General features: G+C 52.5%; 2 protein-coding genes across 3 annotated transcripts in view; one reads left to right on the forward strand and one right to left on the reverse strand.

Annotated features, from left to right (window-relative positions):
• Positions 1-4,513, reverse strand: part of EFCC1 (EF-hand and coiled-coil domain containing 1) — a 30,564-nt gene extending 26,051 nt beyond the window's left edge. Inside the window, exons 1-2 of one of the 2 annotated variants that reach the window (XM_057704324.1) lie at positions 3,788-4,513; positions 2,225-2,508 (exon numbers count right to left, since the gene is read on the reverse strand). In XM_057704324.1, coding sequence (XP_057560307.1) covers positions 2,225-2,508; positions 3,788-4,513 — 1,010 coding nt within the window. The remainder of the gene's footprint in view (positions 1-2,224; positions 2,509-3,787) is intronic. The other variant, XM_057704323.1, reaches the window with a different exon arrangement.
• Positions 4,514-12,355: 7,842 nt separating this feature from the next.
• The window catches only part of CFAP92 (cilia and flagella associated protein 92 (putative)), a 42,927-nt gene continuing 35,576 nt past the window's right edge, over positions 12,356-19,706 (forward strand). Inside the window, exon 1 of the mRNA XM_057706313.1 lies at positions 12,356-12,617. Within this exon, the coding sequence (XP_057562296.1) occupies positions 12,356-12,617 (262 nt within the window). The remainder of the gene's footprint in view (positions 12,618-19,706) is intronic.

Consider the following 19,706-nt stretch of genomic DNA (forward strand, 5'->3'; position numbering starts at 1 on the left):
TAAGAAAGCCTCACTTTTGTTTGGGGCATCAATATCACCAGACTCTCCTGCAGGTAGGGGCAGCCACGTGATGCAGTTCTGGCCAAGTTAACGGAGGTGTAAGTTCCGGCGGGAGGAGGGGGAGCCTCTCTCCCTGAATATAAAGGAAAAGCTCACGAGAAGAAAATCCTTCCCACCCCCAAAATCACTGGTCCTTCTTATGCCTGGACAGCAGACATGAGGCCTGGAGGTGCAGCAGCCATCTTGTAACCAAGAGTCAACAACAAAAAAGGTAAAGTGGAAAGAAAGAAAGAACACAGGCTATGGGGGAAGACAGACCTTCCTTTTCCACATTCTGGCTGTGTGGCCTCGGGTATGTCACTTAACTTCTCAGAGCGTCACTTCCCACAACCTGTAAGATGGAGTGCTCGTGAGGATTAAGTACTGCATTGGCTTTGAATCCACGTTTTCTCCGGTAAAGAGCTATCCCAGTATTTGGAGTTACTTTTACAATCGTGCTGTAAAGGCCAGTTACTTTAGGACAAAAGAAAGAAGAGACCCTTTATTTCTCTTCTTGGAGAAAGTTCCAAGGCTGGACACGGGCCTCAAGCCAATGGGCCCTGCTCTTCAGCTGATCAGCTATGCAAACAGGAAGTGACTGTCCAAACATTTGGAGCTGCAGGAGGTTAGCCCAGAGCCGGCCTCCTCCCTCCACCATGGTGCCTTCTTGTCTCCCCGCTGGGAGCACCTCAGAAGTCAAGGATGTTGGTCGCCCTGGTGAGGAACTAGGTTCAGAGCCACCTCTTCTGGCTGCCCTGCCCACCATTCTGGGCCAGACCACCTTGCGTTCAGGCTGGAGGCGGGCAGCAGCCCCTCACCGGGCTCCCACTGTCTCCTGCCCTTCTCCTCTCCTTCCATCTTCTTGTTACAGCTGTAGCCAGGGTGATTGTCTTTGCAATGCATTTCTGTTCCTGTCGGCCCTTAGAACTTTCCCATGGCTTCATGCTTTCTTGAGGAAAAGGCTGACATCCTCACCACAGCCTTCGGGGTCGGCCTGGCCTCTGCCGGCCTCTGCAGCTCTACCCCTCCAGCCACTCTTTTAGCTTCTGGACCGGGCCAGGGTCCCTCCTGCCTCTGCAGCTTTGCCCACACTGTTCCCATGTTCCAGCACGCGCTCCCTTCTCCCCATCCCTGGCCTATCTCACCAGATGACGTCCCGCCCTCCACGCTCCTCTCCCACGTCAGGCCTTCCGGTGCTGGCTGAGCCTGCAGCAGGCGTGACACGGGTCCTGCGGCCACACATCCGCTCACGTGCGGCCCTCATATGCTCGCGGGTACTGCTCAGGGCAAGGATTTCAGAATGTCTTGCTCACAGTGACACCCCCGGTGCCCCGCACAGTCCCTCAACAGAGCTGGTCTTGAGTAACTGTGGAAGGCAGGCCTGGTGCCTTGTGATTGGAATGGGAGGGAGTTTTGTTTACTGAGCACCTAAGTGAGCCAGGCAGGACCTCACTGCCTCTTCACAGCCACCCTGGCAGGCAGGGACGCCAGTCTCTGTTCCACCCAAGAGGAAACAGGGGCTCCTGGGGGCCAGGACTTGCCCAGAGTCACTCAGCTGTCAGAGGCCCTGCCACGTTTTGAACCTTGGTGCCAAGCCCAGCTTCCTGCCCTGGTGAAGCCAGCACAAGGGTTCACTGCACATCTGCTTCCTCACTTGGAGAATGGGGCCGTGGTGGCACCTACCTCGCAGGGCTGGCGGCTGTGAGGACCCAGTGAGTTAGGTCAGTGCTTAGCTCCGAGCCGGGCACACGCTAGGTGCTCGGTAAATGTTAGCTCTTATCATCATTATTGCACTGATCCAATCGAAGAACAAATAAGAACAAAGATACCCTATTGCCACCAGTGAGTAGGCAAATGGGGGGACTTTGTGGGTGAATAGGCCCATGGACAGATGGATGGAAGGAGGGATGAGTGGGTGGAGGGAGGGAGGGATGAGTGGGTGGAGGGAGGGAGGGGTGGGTGGGTGGATGGATGGGTGGCGGGAGGGGCTGGCTGGCTGGGTGGGTGGAGGGGTGGAGGGAGGAAGAGATGGGTGGGTGCATGGATGGATGGGTAGATGGACGGGTGGGTGGATACACGAACGCGTGAACAACCAGGGGGACGTGAGAACGTGTGGGGAGGAAGAAAGCACGCCTGAGGTTCGGGAGAGCAGGGTGGGACCTGGGGCACCCGCGCGCCGGCTCACCTGTAGCGCTGCAGCTCGCCCTCCAGCCGCCGCACGCAGCGCTGCAGGCCCGGCACCTGGCGCGCCAGCGCCTCGAGCTCGCGCACGCGGCCCAGGCTGCGCAGCACGGCCCGCCGGGCCTCCTCCGCGCGCCGCCGCACCTCGGCCTGGCCCCAGCGCAGCCGCCCCGCGCGCGCCTCGGCCGCCGCCAGCGCGCCCCGCGCCTGCCGCAGCTCCCGCGCCGCCGCCTCGGGCCCGCCGCGCGCCGCCTCCCGGGTGCCCGCCTGGCTCTTCCAGAGGCCGACCTGCCGGGACAGCGCGATGGGGCGGGCGGTGAGCGCCTCGCGTGGGAGCCACCCGGCCCAGAGCGCATGCGTGGCGCGCGTGCCCGCCTTCCCCCCCACCCCCCCAGCTCTACCTTTTCGTGGGTGAGGGCCACTGAGGCGCAGAGCCCGCCTGCGGCCCCTGGCGCACCCGCGCTCTTCTCTGCCCGCCTCGGGGCCCCCCGCCCCCGTGCGCCTGCACCCCTGGACCCGGGAGCCCTCCTCGCGCGCCTCCTGGGCGCGTGCCCGGTCCTGCCTCGAGGCTGCGCTTTTCTTCCCTAGTTTTACTGCTGTGCGTCCGACGCCTGAAGCAGGCCCGACACACAGTAGGTGCTCACTAAATACTTGGAGAACGAATGACCCGGGACGATCTCACTGCACATGATGGCAGTCCTTTCCGCCCTAGACTCAGCGTCTCCGATGCCCAGGGGCCGCTGAAATCCGCACCTTGCACCCCGTGCGTTACCCGGCCCCTCTACCCCTCGGGGCTGTGTCTGGGCTGTGTTGGGGGCGGGAAGGGTTAATACCCCGTCAGCTCCCTCCTGGCCTGGGGTCCTTTGGGGCAGAGGCTGTTCTGGTCCTCATCTGAACACCACCCCCACCTCCGCCCCTCAGGCATCACCTTCGGCACACGGCTGGGCACAGGGCTTAAGTGCTTGTTGAGTGAATCGCAGATACTTAGGCTGGGTCCTTGCCTTGCTCGCTGACTGGACCCCACAGCGCTGGTGGCCAGTGCCTGCCTGATCGACAGTGACACTGCCTGTTTAGCACGAAAAACGCCAGGCCTGGCTCTGAAGGAGGCCAACCAGTGTTTGTTGAATGACCGCGCAGAGCTACGCATATGCTCGCTTAGGTAGGGAGCTCCTTGAGGGTGGGGACAGGGCCTTCCTCACACCTTACCTCCTGGGCCCCCTGGAAGCCTGGCACTGCGGAGAGCTCAAGAGGCATACGTGAGCCTGCCCAGGTTTCCTGGGAAGGGTCCACGGCTGCGTCAGAGGGGAGGATGAGTTGGGCTGTGTGTGTGGGTGGGGTGTTTCTCGGAGGGACTGGAGTTTTGGGGGGTGCAATGGGTCATGTGAGTAGGGGAGGGGACCGGAGTGCGTCGGAGTGGAGTGGAGTGGGATAGGACAGGAAGCGAGTGGGCTGCAGTGGGGGGGCTGCCGTTCCCCCCCCCCTTCGTCTTCCCCTGCGCAGTCGGGGCCCTGCAGCCAGCCTCCTGTCAGCCGCCCCCCGCCCCCCGCTCGCCCCGGGCCCGGCGCACCTGCAGCGCTAGGCAGCGCGCGTCACTGCTCTGCAGCGCGGCCCGCAGGTCCTCCACCAGCTCGCGCAGGCTGCTGTTTTCTTCCTCCAGTCGCGCCAGGCGCTCGCTGTCCGGGCCGCCGTCGGGGCCGCCGTCGAGGCCGGGCGTGCGGGCGGCGCGGCGGCGGCGGCGCGGGCGGCGCAGGCGGATCTGCGTCTCGATGTGCTCGCTGAGGGCACCGCGGGGCAGGCGCGGCCCGGCGCGGGCGCCGAAGTAGCCGCACAGGCGCGCGTGGAACTGGCGGAAGGTGAGCTCGGGCGGTTCCGCGCGCAGCGCCAGGCGCGCCTCCTCCTCCACGTCCGCGTCGCCGTTGGCGGCCACCCCGGCGGCCGTGTCCCCAGCGATCCCACCCCCGGAGTTCGTGTCTTCGGCGGCCGTATCCCCGGCGGCCTCCCCAGCGGCGGCGGCGGCCTCCTCGGCGCGCAGCCCCAGCACCGCGCAGAGCGCGCGGAAGTCGGCGCGCGGCAGGCGGCCAGCGCCTCGGCAGTCCAAGTGGTGGAAGACCTCCTGCAGATACTGGTCCAGGCCGGTGGCCAGCACCACGATCTCGTTCTCCACGCCGCGGTCCAGCCCGTAGTGGTGCGCCAGGGCGCTCAGCAGCCACTGCGTGCGCCGCGCCGGCCGCTGGTACGGGTCGCCCGCCGCGCCTTCCATGCTGGTCTCCGCGCCCGGGCCGCTGGGCTCCATCGCCGCCGAGAGCCGCTGCTCCGGTGCCTCCGCCCCGCCGCTTCCAGGGGCGGCCCCAGAGATTCTGGAAAGGAGGGGCTGAGCGGCGGCGGTCTGGTTGGCGCGGCGCCGAGGGCCGCGTCCAGCAGCTGCGCCGGCCTGGCCGGGCGTCTGTGTTTACACGGGTTGGCTTGGAGGGGGCTGGAATAGGGAACCTAGGAGCCCCGGGACCCGCGCGGGGCCGCCGCTGCCTGGTCTCCCTCCGGATCTCGCTTATCTCGGTGACCCTTGCACGCTTCTCCCCTCATCACTCCCGGGGCGTTCCTGGCATCTTCTCCTTTCCTCCCATTCCCGGGTCTGTCCGCTTTCAACTCCCCCACTCTGTGCCCACCGGCGTTGTGCAGAGAGTTGTCCCAGACCGGGCGAGGGGTGGGCGCAGGATAGGAAGCTGGGGAGGGGCTGGAGGGTGGCCGCCTGGTCGGGTTGCTGGGGGCGTGTCTCCAGGCCCACGTGTCACTCCACCCTTTCTCCCCTGAAAGCCTTTCTAGGGTAGCCCAGCTAGTTCGCTAGGACGGCCCTCTACCCACGTAAGTTCCCAGAAGCCCCCCTCCGCTTAAATTCAGCTACTGGGTTGCCAACACCCCTTCTTGCTCCACCAGGGCTGGTGCAAAGGGCCTTATGTGATAACTAGAGCAGAGGAAAACCCAGCTCGGAGAAGTGAGGGGATGCGTTAGGGCCGTCCCACTGGATAGAAACCCATCTGAGCTGGACCCTTGCTCTCCAAGCTCTGCGTGTGTTGGGGGGTGGGGGTGGGGGGGATGCCGGGTAGGAAAGCGGTGGTTGTCCGTCTTCCCATCTGTTTGTGCCCGGAGATGGTGAGTTGGCCCTGTGACCAGCCTTCCATCTCTGAACTGGGGTTAGGCTACCAGGTAACCAACATTTCCTCTGGTGCCTTAGAACAGCTTTCTGGAAAATGAAAGAAAAATCAGCCTCTCAGGTGAATGTAGGGCTGCTTTTCCTTTTCCTTTTTTTTTTTTTTTTTTTTTTGACAAGAGAGGTGCAGCAGTCTCCTAACCTGATGCCTGTGCCCTGCACGGGGAACTGTCACCCGCTCTTGCGGCACCGAGAGGCAGATTTCCTCAACTGTCGGCCTCGTGTACACCGCTTGGAGGGTTGCTGTTTGCATTTAGAACAGGACTCTGGGGACTTCCCTGGTAGTCCAGTGGCTAAGATGCCATGCTCCGAAGGCGGCTGGGGTTCGATCCCTGGTCAGGGAACTAGATCCCACAGGCCACAACCAAAGATCCCACAGGCTGCAACTAAAGATCCCACATGTAGCAACGAAGATCCTGCGTGGCACAACTCACACCTGGTGCCGCCAAATAAATAAATAAGTAAATAAATAAAATATTAAAAGCAAAAAAACGGGGCGCTGGGACTCGGCTCTGGACTTGTGAGCCGCATGTCTGCAGGTGAATCGGACTTGATTGCATGTGAATGCTGAGAGCTGTTGGCCCAGGCGACACTGCCCCTGCCCCTGCAGCTGGCGACTGCTTTGGCGGAAGGAATACTTTGAACAGGAACTTTTCTGGGCCAGTCAGTATTGAAAAGGAAGCCTTTAAATACCTCGCCAGCCACAGAACCGTCGCCTGGGCTTCGCCCCCCGCAGCTCCGCGGGGCAGGGGAGTCTGGGTTGATAATAGGGAGCTGTCAGGCCTGTCTGTCTGCTGGGCGGTGTTACCAGGCGCTTCTGAAATCATCCCAGTTGGACCCACAAGGTTTTTGTTTAAGGTTCGAAGAGAGCAAACTCAGAGGTCTCCTGCGCTTTTGTGTGAGCTGGGGGATGGGTGTGTGTCTGCGTGGGGGAGAGCGGAGGCCCCGGCAGAGAAGTGATTTTTCTGAAGTCAGCTCAGTATTGTTTGAGCCATTCCAAGTAGTACATTGTTCACAGTGTCTTGAAAGAGCCCAGAAGAATGCTAAAAAGCAAAAATCATCCCCCAGCTGACAACAAGAGGAGAACACAGAGTTCTTCTGATGTATTTGTTGTTAGGTGTTTTGCACGCATTCTAGGGGGTGACGGAAACATTCTATGTCTTCATTGGGACGGTGGTTACGTGACTATATATCTGTCGAAACACTTAGAAAGAGTAAATTTGTGTACAGTGGAAAGTAACACGACATTGCAAAGCAACTATACTCCAATAAAAAATTTTTTTTAATTTTTAAAAAGAGGGTGAATTTTACAGGATGTCAGTGGTACCTCCTTAAGCTTGACTTAAAGAAATGAGCTGAAATGCGGCTGTTGGGATCTTTCTTTGCACATTAGCCATCTCCCTGAATGGCTCTGTCATCATCACCATTCCTGGGTAACGCTGTTCTCGAAGGCTGGTCCCTGCTCCCTCTCAGGACTGACCTGGGAGGTGTTTCGTCATCCCCACAGGTGCACATTGATGTGCTTTGTGGTTTTTCTGTATTCAAACAACACTGAACCATTGGCTCTGTCTCCTGGGTGATTCCTCGTGGGCCTGGGGAGTGTGGATACTTTATAAGCTCTTGATGTTGTCAGACTGTTTTTCAGAAAGTTTGTGTCTTTCTCTATAGTCCCCTGGAGTGTCTGGGATTGTTCAAGGGCCATCATTTCTAGTGTCAAAACTTTTACGTTTTTAGGAGTCCTGACTAGGGGAGTTGCTTATAGCATTCACACACTGTTTTACTTTTCCCTATTAAATGGGCCTGAGGGAATTCCCTGGAGGTCCCGTGGTTAGGACTTGGTGCTTCCACTGCTGGGGGCCTGGGTTGAATCCCTGGTCGGGGAAGATCCTGCAAGCTGTGCAGTATGGCAAAAAAAAAAAGCAAAAGGAAAAAAGGGGCCTGAGTTAGGGAAAGATTTCTTAGCTACAACACCAAACACATGGTCCAAAAAAAGAAAACAATCAATACACTGCATCTCATCAAAATTCAGAACTTTTGCACTTCAAAGTGCAATGGTAAAGACACCATCACCAAATGACAGGACAAACGGACTGGGATAAAATGTTGATGAAACACATGGCCAGTTTGGGACTTGTATTCAGAATTGACAAAGAACTCCAACAGCTCAATAAGAAGACAAAGAACCCAGTCGAAAAATGGGTGAAAGACAGGGACAGACATCGCCCCAAAGAAGATATATGGATGGCCAGTAAGCATGAGAAAAGATCCCAGTACCGTGAGGCATTAGGGAAATACGAAACAGGACCTCAGCGAGAGACTAGCTCACCCTCACAAGAATAAATAGGATGTGGAGAAACAGGAACCCGCACACGGTGCTGGTGGGATGTGAAATGCTGCAGCCACACTGGAGGACAGTTTGGCAGTAAAGGACAAGCATAAAGCTTGAAGTACACGTGGAGCTCCCACGCCTCGGTGCCTCTCCCCGAGGGAAATGGAAACGTCTGTCCGCAGAGGTGTTCGTGTGAGTGTTCACAGCAGCACTTTTCTTAAATGTCTCCATGTCCAACCCCAGCGTCCGTGAACTGATGGACGGACAAAGTGGTCTCTCATACGATGGGATATTATTCAGCCGTGAGAGGGAGTGGAGTATTGACAGATGCTGCAACATGAGTGAACCCCAGAACCTGTGACGCTCGGTGAGAAAAGCCAGTCACAGAGCCAGACCACAGATTGAATGGCTCCATTTACATGAAATGTTCAGAAAAAGGCACATTTTTAGAGACAGACAGCAGATAAATGGTTGTCTGGAGCTGGGATAATTAATTATAGTACTTTTGGGTAAAACTTGTGCACGAAGGATCTTATTAGGAAGATGAAACTGTTCTAAAACTTACTTATAGTGATGATTTCACCACTTGGTGAAGTTATTAAAATCATTGAATTTACACTTGAAATGGGTGGATTGTATGATATAGAATATACCTCAGTAAAGCTGTTGTAAAGGGCGGGTGCACTTTGCTTAGGAGCGGGGTGACAAGAAGATGGATGTATGCTTCCAACTGCCAGGGTCTTGGGATAACTTCAGAAAGCTCTCTGGGCGCCCGTGGGAGCTTTGGGGCTCCACTGCCCGGGAGGAAGAAGGAAGCAGGGACAGATTGCCCTAGATTGCTGCCGTCCACCAGCTGCCCCTTTGCAATGTGACTTTGCCCTGCCTCCTGCCCAGAGGCAGAGCCTGTTCCTCGTCCCCTTGGGCTGTGGCGGAAGTGCCACCATGCTGGTTCTAAGCCTAGGTTTCAAGAGCCCTTGCAGCTTCCACCTTGGCCCTCTTGGAACCCTGCCCTGGGAACGCCGTCTGCGGAAGCCACTCCAGCCTGGGGGAGGGGGAGGGGCCACGTGGAGGGGAACTGAGATGCCTAGGCAGCGGCACCCACCACCAGACATGTGGGCGAGGCCAGCTTGGACCTTGCAGCCCTGTCGACCCCCCACGTGAGTACAGCCCAGTGAGTGAGCCCAGGCGCACTCGCGCAGCACCACCCACCCGGCCCACACAACTGTGAGCAATGACCAGTGGCTGTGGTTTTACCCACTGAGTGTTTGGGGTGCTTTGTCATGCGGCAATAAGACAATTGAAACAAATGCTCCCTTTCCTTTCCTTTGACTTTGCTGGCTGGGGGAAGGTTGTGGACCCACCCCTCACACCTGAGTGCCAGGTGGCACACTTGGCCCTGGTTCCATCCCATGATGCCCAGCTCCTGAGCTGGACACTGCCTCCCTCAGGGCAGTGGTTCCACACCTTGGCTGTGCAGCGGGATCTTGGTGGAGGTAACTTTAACAAATAAGGGTTCTGTCTCATTTGCCATTGTGCGGCAGCCCCCAAATTTAGTGGCTTAGGACAATCACTTACTTTGCCGATAAATCTGCTATTTAGAGAGGGCTTCGTGGGGGCAGTCGGTTTCTGCTACATGTGGTATCAGCCAGGTGACTCAAAGGCTGGTGTTGGAATCATCTGAAGTCCAGCTGTCACATGTCTGGCAGTGAGGCTAGTGGCTGGCTGGGAACTCAGCTGGCTGTTGGCCAGAGCATCTACATGTGGCCTTTGCATGAAGCTGCTTGGGCTTCCTCACAACATGGTGCTGCGTTCCTAGCATGAGCGCCCCGAAGAGCAAGGCAGACGTGCATGGAATTTGCATGACCTGGCCTCAGGTGTCACACTGTCACTTCCACCCTATGCTGTTGGCGGAGGTGGTCCCAGAGTTCTGTCTGGGTTCAAGGGGGAGGGCACTTGTCCCACCAGGGGATGTGAAGAGTGTTGACATCACTCTGTGAGAAGGGAGGGTGGGAGGGACTCTATAGAGGTGTTTGGAAAATACAACCCATCGCCGATTTCTAAGCCCCACCTCTGGAGAATCAACTCCACGAGCCTGGAGTGGAGCCTCAGGATTGACGTTTTGACGTGATCCTGGGTGATTCTCAGGCACGTCTAGGACCAAGGCTCTGTGGTCTAAGATCTGTGGCCTCTCGACCCTGAGCTCAGGGCCGCCCCACAGGAGATGCTGGGGAGACTGGCTGCTGCTGCCCTTGGTAACTGTGATTGAGGACCTTTTGGAGCAAAAGCAGCAGGTGGCACGCGACGGCAGGAGGCCTGCTGTCTCTCCCAGGGAGGGTGGTGTCACTGCCCTGCGCTTGGTAATGGAGCTTTTAGGAGCTGGTGTATCCTAGTAGCCTTTCCCCTTCCAACCCTGTGTGCCTTTTCAGCACTTCCTCGCTCATGGGCGGTGTGTGCAGGCTGCTGGAGAAGGTGTCATGGCGTTCACTGGTGAGAACGCGAGTCCTTCTCCCCAGGGGACCTCAACTCATTTGGTGACCTCCCCTCACAGCTGTTCTTGAGGCTCAATTGTTTTTAGACTGATTGAGCCTGAGGAATATTGGAGGATCCGTGGGCAGCATCCTGGAATACTGAACTACTGCCCCAGCCCCGGGGGCGGGGGAGTCTAGGGAGGCGGGCACTGGGGGGCAGGGGGCGTGGGGTCACAGTGTTGCTCTTTGGCCACAGATACGTCGCGTCTCAGAGTCTCAGTTTCTGCAGCAGCTAAGTGTGTGGCGGCTTGGCTTCCATTCTCTTGACAAGCTCCTGCCGGGGTGTTGTTCCGGAGGCCCCACCCGCTGCCGCTCCGGCCGCATCATCCCGTCCCTGAACTTACCATGCATTTCCACTGCACTTGGCCTTTGCGTGTGCTGTTTCCTCTGCCTAGAATGCCTTCTCTCGCTTACCTCGCCTGGCAAAGCTCCCAGTTTGGCTTTTGTCACCTCCTCTGTGAAGCCTGCCCCGACCCCTCGGGTCGTTGCCTCTGTGGCGTGTCCCTCTGCCCTTTGGGGATCCGTGGTCTACGTGGGGAGCCCCAGCCTGGGCTCCCTTGGCTGGGGCGGGGGCAGGGTGTCAGGTAGTCTGGATTTCAGCCCAGTGCTGCTGTATACCTGTGACCTCAGGCAGGTCGCGTCACCTCTCGAAGCCCCAGGTTCCTCGTCTCTGAGTCTGGGGCTCGTGATCACTAAACAGAATTCTCGTATTTTAAGGACCTCAGTGACGGAAGCGGAGAGCCTCTGTGAGAGAGGGGTGGGGTGGGGTGGGGTGGTCTGAGTTTGCAGAACCCAGAGCTTCCTTTGCCTTCACCAAAGAACGGGAGGCAGGGGCTGATGGAGCTGCAGTGGGGAGCCCACGACGCCGCTCCCCTGTACTGCAGGTAAGGCTCAGGCGCCTAATAGGCGCTGACGTTCAGAGCGGGAATTCCTTAAACACTGAATGGACGGGGGCTTCCCTGGCGGGCCAGTGGTTGGCTCCCCCTTCCAATGTAGGGGGTGCGAGTTCGATCCCTGGTCGGGGAGCCTAAGGTCGCACATGCCTCGCAGCCAAACAAAACAAAACAAAAACCCAAAACATAAAAAACTTAGAAGCAATATCATAACATATTCGATAAAGGCTTTAAAAATGGTGCGCATCAAAAAAATCTTAAAAAAAAAAAGAAAAAAGACGGAATGGATGAGCGAATAACTGAAGGCAGCTGGTTCTGCGCTTTGGGGACGCGTCTCGGCCCGACCCTGTGCGCGCGCCCGGCCCGGGACCCGCGGCCGCGGCGGGAGCCCCGCCCCCGGGGGCGCGGCCGCGCGCGTCTCCTAGCAACCGCCACACGCCGGCCTCCCTGCGCGGCGGACCCACCGCGTCCCCGGAGCCTCCTCGCCGGGGCGGCTGCGCGGCTGCCGGGAGCGCCTGCCGACGCCGCCGTCGGAGCCCAGCGCGCCGGCTCACAGGCGCCGCAGGTACCCCCGCCGCCCCGGGGCCGGCTCCAGCGGGCAGCCCCTGCTTAGCGCTCGCTGGCGTGCGGCTTCCATGGAGGGCGCCGGTGCCCTGCGCCCAGCACGCAATGCCTCGGGTTCGGGTTCGGGTCCTGCCCTGGGGTCCTCGCCCTCCTTGGCCTCACCAGGCTCTTGAGCGTGCGGCCCCCAAACAGCAAACCCACACTGTGCTTCGGCGCCGCTAACCTGTGCCCCCCGCCCGTGGTTCCTGGGGAATGGCTCTCACCTGGCGCAGGCACTCCGGACGTGCTGAGTGATCATCACCTTTCATCGCGAAAGGGGGAACAGCCGGGCCGGGAGGGCGGGACTCGGGACTCGATTTGGAGAAACTGGCTTTGCCGCCGATCACGATTACTGACCGCGCCATTCTCTGTGGTTCATCTGATACTTACTGAGTGTCCGCAGTGTGCCAGGCCGTGTCTGAGCCTTGGCTGCTCGGCCCGGGACAGGACAAGTCACCCGGCGGGGTGGGGGGTCGCCTGCAAGAGGCAAGGCTTCCCTCCTGGGAGCAGTAGTGGCGACAACAGTGCCTTTATCTCCTTGCAGCCGGGAGTGCCGGCCACTGGGCCGCCCTGCATCATGTCGCTGCACGCCTGGGAGTGGGGGGATGAGGACCAGGTGAGCGTGGGTCCCGCGTCCTCCACGGGCAGCTTTTACCCGTCGGGGAGCGAGTGTGACGTGGAGGAGCACCTGCCGGTCAGGGCCTGGGCCCAGGAGTCGGACACCGACCACCCGTGCAGCAGCGAGTCCTCAGAAGGGCCCGCCAGCACCTTCGACTCCGACGTGCCCCACACCGTCCCCTGCAAGTTCATCATCTCGCTGGCCTTCCCAGCGACTGCGGGTGAGTGTTAGAGCAGAGACGGCGTGTACCAGTGACCTTCTCCCAGGAGTTTAGGGCACCTGTGCTCCCTCCGCGGCCTCCCCTAAGTGGGGTGGCGGATGCCAGCAACAGAGGTCTGGAAGGAAGCTGCCATCTTAGGGCCCGCTGTGGGCCAGGCAAGGAAGCGGTTGTATGTGCTTCACAGACTTAATCCTCTCCAAACCCTGAGAAGCAGGTGATGTTATTTCTGCTTTTTGCAAGTAAGGAAATGAGGGAGAGGTTAAGGCCTTTTTTCCCCTATAAGCTGGTTGTGCGCCATCTAATTCCTTGTTAAATACAGATTCTCAAATTACTGAATCAAAATCTCTGAGTGCAAAAATAGTGAATTAGGTACTGCCGAAAAATGCCATGTAACAGATGCAAACAACTCCACATTTCACTGGCTTCAAACAGAAATCCCTGTTGTGGGTGAGCCAGCCAGCGGGTCTAGGCGGGGCTCCCTGTAGAAGCTCTGCTCTGCTGCTGTGTCTCCTCCTCCTCTCAGACGTGTAGGCACCCCACACACATGCCTGTCATGGAAAGGCAGGACGCACAAGAGGGCAAGTCCAGGCACCCCAGCACTCTTCAGGTCTTGGGCACCTCCTACCTGCAAACATTTTATTGGCCAAAACAGGTTGAACCCCAAGAGTAAGGTCAGAGAAAAGTCCTCCAATTTTTTTTAAGATGGACTATCTTTTTTTTATATCAGTTTTTTAAATTGAAATATAGTTAATTCACAATGTTGTGTTAGTTTCAAGAGTACAGCAAAGTGATTCAGTCATATATGTTCTTTTTCAGGTTCTTTTCCATCATAGGTTGTTTGTTTTGTTTGTTTCCTTGTTTTTTGCTGCGTTGGGTCTTCATTGCTTTCTCTAACTGGTGAGCGGGGGCTACTCTTCACTGCAGTGCGCGGGCTTCTGAGTGTGGTGGCTTCTCTTGTTGCAAAGCATGGGCTCTAGGCGAGTGGGCTTCAGTAGTTGCAACATTCAGGCTCAGTAGTTGTGGTGCGCAGGCCTAGTAGTTGAGGCTCACGGGCTCTAGAGCACAGGTTCACTAGTTGTGGCGCACAGCCTTAGTTGCTCCGCGGCATGTGGGATCTTCCCGGGCCAGGGATGGAACCCGTGGTCCCTGCATTGGCAGGCGGATTCTTAACCACTGCGCCACCAGGGAAGCCCCTCAGTTATCGGTTATTACAAGCTATTGAGTATAGCTTCCTGTGCTCTACAGTAGGTCCTTGTTTATGTATTTTATACACAGTAGGGTGCGTATGTTCATCCCAACCTCCTAATTTCTCTCTCCTCTGCTGCTGTCCCTTTTGATAACCATAAGTCTCTTTTCTACGTCTGTGCGTCTGTTTCTGCTTTGTATCATTTTTTTAGATTCACGTAGGAGTGATCTCATATGATCCTTGTCTCTGTCTGACTTCACTTAGTATGATCATCTTTGGGTCCATCCATGTTTCTGCAAATGGCATTATTTCATTCTTTTTAGGGCTGAGTAACATTCCATTGTATATATATGTACCACATCTTTTTTTTTCTCCCATAGGAATGTTCATTTAATTTTTTTTAACTTTTTATTTTTACAATAAACTGCATATATTTAGAATGTACAATTGGGTATCCCAATCTCCCAATTCATCCCCCCCCAAACCTCCCCCCTTTCCCCACTTGGTGTCCATGTTTGTTCTCTACATCTGTGTCTCTATTTCTGCCTTGCACACTGGTTGATTTGTACCATTTTTCTGTAGTCCACATATATGCGTTAATATACAATATTTGTTTTTCTCTTTCTGACTCACGTCACTCTGTATGACAGTCTCTAGGTCCATCCATGTCTCTACAAATGTCCCAGTTTCCTTGCTTTTCACAGCTGAGTAATATTCCATTGTATGTAGGTACCACATCTTTTTTATCCATTTATCTGTTGATGGACATTTAGGTTGCTTCCATGTCCTGGCTATTGTAAATAGTGCTGCAGTGAACATTGGAGTGCATGTGTCTTTTTGAATGATGGTGTTCTCTGGGTATATGCCCAGTAGTGGGATTGCTGGGTTATGTGGTAGTTGTATTTTCAGTTTTTCAAGGAACCTCCATACTGTTTTCCATAGTGGCTGTATCAATTTACATTCCCACCAACAGTGCAAGAGCGTTCCCTTTTCTCCACACCCTCTCCAGCATTCACTGTTTGTCGATTTTCTGATGATGCCCATTCTGACTGGTGTGAGGTGATACCTCATTGTCGTTTTGATTTGCATTTCTCTAATAATTAGCGATGTGGAGCAGCTTTTCATGTGCCTCCTGGCCATCCGTATGTCTTCTTTGGAGAAATGCCTATTTAGTTCTTCTGCCCATTTTTTGATTGGGTTGTTTGTTTTTTTGATATTGAGCTGGATAAACTGTTTATATATTTTGGAGATTAATCCTTTGTCTGTTGATTCGTTTGCAAATATTTTCTCCCATCCTGAGGGTTGTCTTTTCGTCTTGCTTATAGTTTCCTTTGCTGTGCAGAAGCTTTGAAGTTTCATTAGGTCCCACTTATTTATTTTTGTTTTTATTTCCATTACTCTAGGGGGTGGATCAGAAAAGATCTTGCTGTGATTTACATCGAAGAGTGTTCTTCCTATGTTTTCCTCTAGGAGTTTTATAGTGTCTTGGCCTTACATTTAGGTCTTTAATCCATTTGGAGTTTATTTTTCTGTGTGGTGTTAGGAAGTGTTCTAATTTCATTCTTTTCCATGTAGCTGTCCAGTTTTCCCAGCACCACTTATTGGAGAGGCTGCCTTTTCTCCATTGTATATCCTTGCCTCCTTTGTCATAGATTAGTTGACCGTAGTTTATCTCTGGGCTTTCTATTCTGTTCCGTTGATCTATATTTCTGTTTCTGTGCCAGTACCATACTGTCTTGATCACTGTAGCCTTGTAGTATAGCCTGAAGTCAGGAAGCCTGACTCCAGCATCTCCGTCTTTCCTTCTCAAGATTGCTTTGGCTATTCGGGGTCTTTTGTGTTTCCATACAAATCGTAAGATTTCTTGTTCTAGTTCTGTGAAAAATGCCATTGCTAATTTGATTGGGATTGCATTGAATCTGTAAGTTGCTTTGGGTAATATAGTCATTTTCACAATGTTGATTCTTCCAATCCAAGAACATGGTATGTCCCTCCATCTGTTTGTGTCTTCTTTGATTTCTTTCATGAGTGTCTTATAGTTTTCTGAGTACAGGTCTTTTACCTCCTTGGTTAGGTTTATTCCTAGGTATTTTATTCTTTTTGTTGTAATGGTGAATGGGATTGTATCCTTAATTTCTCTTTTCTGATCTTTCATTGTTAGTGTATAGAAATGCAAGAGATTTCTGTGTGTTAATTTTGTATCCTGCAACTTTACTAAATTCATTGATTAGCTCGAGTAGTTTTCTGGTGGCATCTTTAGGGTTTTCTATGTATAGTATCATGTCATCTGCAAACAGTGACAGTTTTACTTCTTCTTTTCCAATTTGGATTCCTTTGATTTCTTTTTCTTCTCTGATTGCTGTGGCAAGGACTTCCAAAACTATGTTGAATAGTAGTGGCGAGAGTGGACATCCTTGTCTTGTTCCTGATCTTAGAGGGAATGCTTCCAGTTTTTCACCATTCAGAATGATGTTTGCTGTGGGTTTGTCATATATGGCCTTTATTGTGTTGAGGTAGGTTCCCTCTCTGCCCACCTTCTGGAGAGTTTTTATCATAAATGGGTGTTGAATTTTGTCAAAAGCTTTTCCTGCATCTATTGAGATGATCATGTGGTTTTTATCCTTCAATTTGTTAATATGGTGTATCACATTGATTGATTTGCATATATTGAAGAATCCTTGCATTCCAGGGATAAACCCCACTTGATCATGGTATATGATCCTTTTAATGTGTTGTTGGATTCTGTTGGCTAGTATTTTGTTGAGGATTTTTGCATCTAAATTCATCAGTGATATTGGTCTGTAGTTTTCTTTTTTTGTAGTATCTTTGTCTGGTTTTGGTATCAGGATGATGGTGGCTTCATAAAATGAGTTTGGGAGTGTTCCTTCCTCTGCAATGTTTTGGAAAAATTTGAGAAGGATGGGTGTTAGCTCTTCTCTAAATGTTTGATAAAATTCACCTGTGAATCCATCTGGTCCTGGACTTTTGTTTGTTGGGAGATTTTTAATCACAGTTTCAATTTCATTACTTGTGATTGGTCTGTTCATATTTTCTATGTCTCCCTGATTCAGTCTTGGAAGTTTATACCTTTCTAAGAATCTGTCCATTTCATCCCGGTTTTCCATTTTATTGGCATATAGTTGCTTGTAGTAGTCTCTTATGGTGCTTTTTATTTCTGCAGTGTCCTTTGTAACTTCTCCTATTTCATTTCTAATTTTATTGATTTGAGTCCTCTCCCTCTTTTTCTTGATGAGTCTTGCTAGAGATTTATTGATTTTATTTATCTTCTCAAAGAACCAGCTTTTAGTTTTATTGATTTTTTGCTATTTTTTTTTGTTTCTATTTCATTTATTTCTGCTCTGATCTTTATGATTTCTCTCCGTCTACTAACTTTGGGTTTTGTTTGCTCTTCTTTCTCTGGTTTCTTTAGGTGTAAAGTTAGATGGGATTTCTCTTGTTTCTTGAGGTAGGATTGTATCGCTATAAACTTCCCTCTTAGAACTGCCTTTGCTGCATCCCATAGGTTTTGGATCATTGTGTTTTCATTGTCATTTGTCTCTAGGTATTTTTGATTTCCTCTTTGATTTCTTCAGTGATCTCTTGGTAATTTAGTAGCGTATTGTTTAGCCTCCATGTATTTGTGCTTTTTACAGTTTTTTTCCTGTAATTGATTTCTAATCTCATAGCGTTGTGGTCAGAAAAGGTGCTTGATATGATTTCAATTTTCTTGAATTTACCAAGGTTTGATTTATGACCCAAAATGTGATCTATCCTGTGCACTTGAGAAGAATGTGTAATCTGCTGTTTTTGGATGTAATGTCCTATAGATGTCTATTAAATCAAGCTGATTTATTGTGTCATTTAAAGCTTGTGTTTCCTTGTTAATTTTCTGTGTGGATGATCTGTCCGTTGGTGTGAGTGGGGTGTTAAAGTCCCCCACTATGATTGTGTTACTGTCGATTTCCTCTTTCATAGTTGTTAGCATTTGCCTTGTGTATTGAGGTGCTCCTATATTGGGTGCATATATATTTATAATTGTTATCTCCTCTTCTTGGATGGATCCCTTGATCTTTATGTAATGTCCTTTCTTGTCTCTTGTAACATTTTTTATTTTAAAGTCTATTTTATCTGATGTGAGTATCGCTATTCCAGCTTTCTTTTGATTTCCATTTGCATGGAATATCTTTTCCATCCCCTCATTTTCAGTCTGTATATGTCCCTAAGTCTGAAGTGGGTCTCTTGTAGACAGCATATATATGGGTCTTGGTTTTGTATCCATTCAGCCAGTCTGTGTCTTTTGGTTGGGGCATTTAGTCCACTTACATTCAAGGTGATTATCGAGATGTATGTTCCTATTACCATTTTCTTAATTGTTTTGTTTTTGTTTCTGTAGGTCCTTTTCTTCTCTTATGTTTCCCGCTTAGAAAAGTTCCTCTAGCATTTGTGGTAGGGCTGGTTTGGTGGTGCTGAATTCTCTTAGCTGTTGCCTGTCTGTAAAGCTTTGGATTTCTCTGTCGAATCTGAATGAGATCCTTGCTGGGTAGAGTATTCTTGGTTGTAGCTTCTTCCCTTTCATCACTCTAAATATATCGTGCCACTCCCTTCTGGCTTGCAGAGTTTCTGCTGAGAAATCAGCTGTTAACCTGATGGGAGTTCCCTTGTATGTTATTTGTCATTTTTCCCTTGTTGCTTTTAATAACTTCTCTCTGTCTTTAATTTTTGTCAACTTGACTACTATATGTCTTGGTGTGTTTCTCCTTGGGTTTATCCTGCCTGGAACTCTCTGCACTTCCTGGACTTGGGTAGCTCTTTCCTTTCCCATGTTAGGGAAGTTTTCAACTATAGTCTCTTCCAGTATTTTCTTGGGTCCTTTCCTCTCTCTTCTTCTGGGACCCCTATAATGCGAATGTTGGTGCGTTTCACATTGTCCCAGAGGTCTCTTAGGCTGTCTTCAGTTCTTTTCATTTTGTCTTTATTCTTTTCTGCATCAGTGATTATCACCATTCTGTCTTCCAGCTCACTTATTTGCCCTTCTGCCTCAGTTAATCTGCTATTGGTTCCTTCTACTGTATTTTTCATTTCAGTTATTGTGTTGCATATCTCTGTTTGTTTGCTCTTTAATTCTTCTAGGTCTTTGGTAAACTTTTCTTGCAACTTTTCGATCTTTGCATCCAGTCTTTTTTCAAAGTGCTGGATCATCTTCACCATCATTATTCTGAATTCTTTTTCCAGAAGAGTGCCTATCTCCTCTTCATTTAGTTGTTTTTCTGGGGCTTTATCCTGTCCCTTCATCTGGTACAAAGTCCTCTGATTTTTCATTTTCTCTCTCTTTCTGTGGCTGTGGTTTTCAGTTCCACAAGATGAAATACTGCTGATACTGCTTGATACTGCTGTCTGCCCTCTTGTGGAGGAAGCTGTCCAGGAGGCTTGTGGGTGCTTCCTGATGGGAGGGACTGTTGGTGGGTTGGGCTGGATGGGCGGAGCTCAGTAAAACTAATCCAATTTAGTGGGTGGAGTTCAGTGACACTTTAATCTCCTTGTCTGCCAATGGGTGGGGCTGTGTTCCCACCCTGGTGGTCATTTGGCCTGAGGCTACCCAGCACTGGCACTTACAGGCTCTTTGGTGGGGCTAATGGTGGACTCTGGGAGGGCTCACGCCAATGAGCACTTCCCAGAACCCTTGCCGCCAGTGCCCCTGTCTCCTTGGTGAGCCACAGCTGCCCCCCACCTCTGCAGGCAACCCTCCAACACCAGCAAGTAGGTCTGGTTCAGTCTCCTATGGGGTCACTGCTCCTTCCCCCTGGGTCCTGTGAGCACACTATTTTTTGTGTGCCCTCCAAGAGTAGAGTCTCCGTTTCCCCCAGTCCTGTGGAGGTCCTGCCATCAAATCCCGCTGGCTTTCA

The sequence above is a fragment of the Hippopotamus amphibius genome, chromosome 13, assembly GCF_030028045.1.
Source record: "Hippopotamus amphibius kiboko isolate mHipAmp2 chromosome 13, mHipAmp2.hap2, whole genome shotgun sequence".
In the NCBI taxonomy this organism is placed as follows: Eukaryota; Metazoa; Chordata; class Mammalia; order Artiodactyla; family Hippopotamidae; genus Hippopotamus; species Hippopotamus amphibius.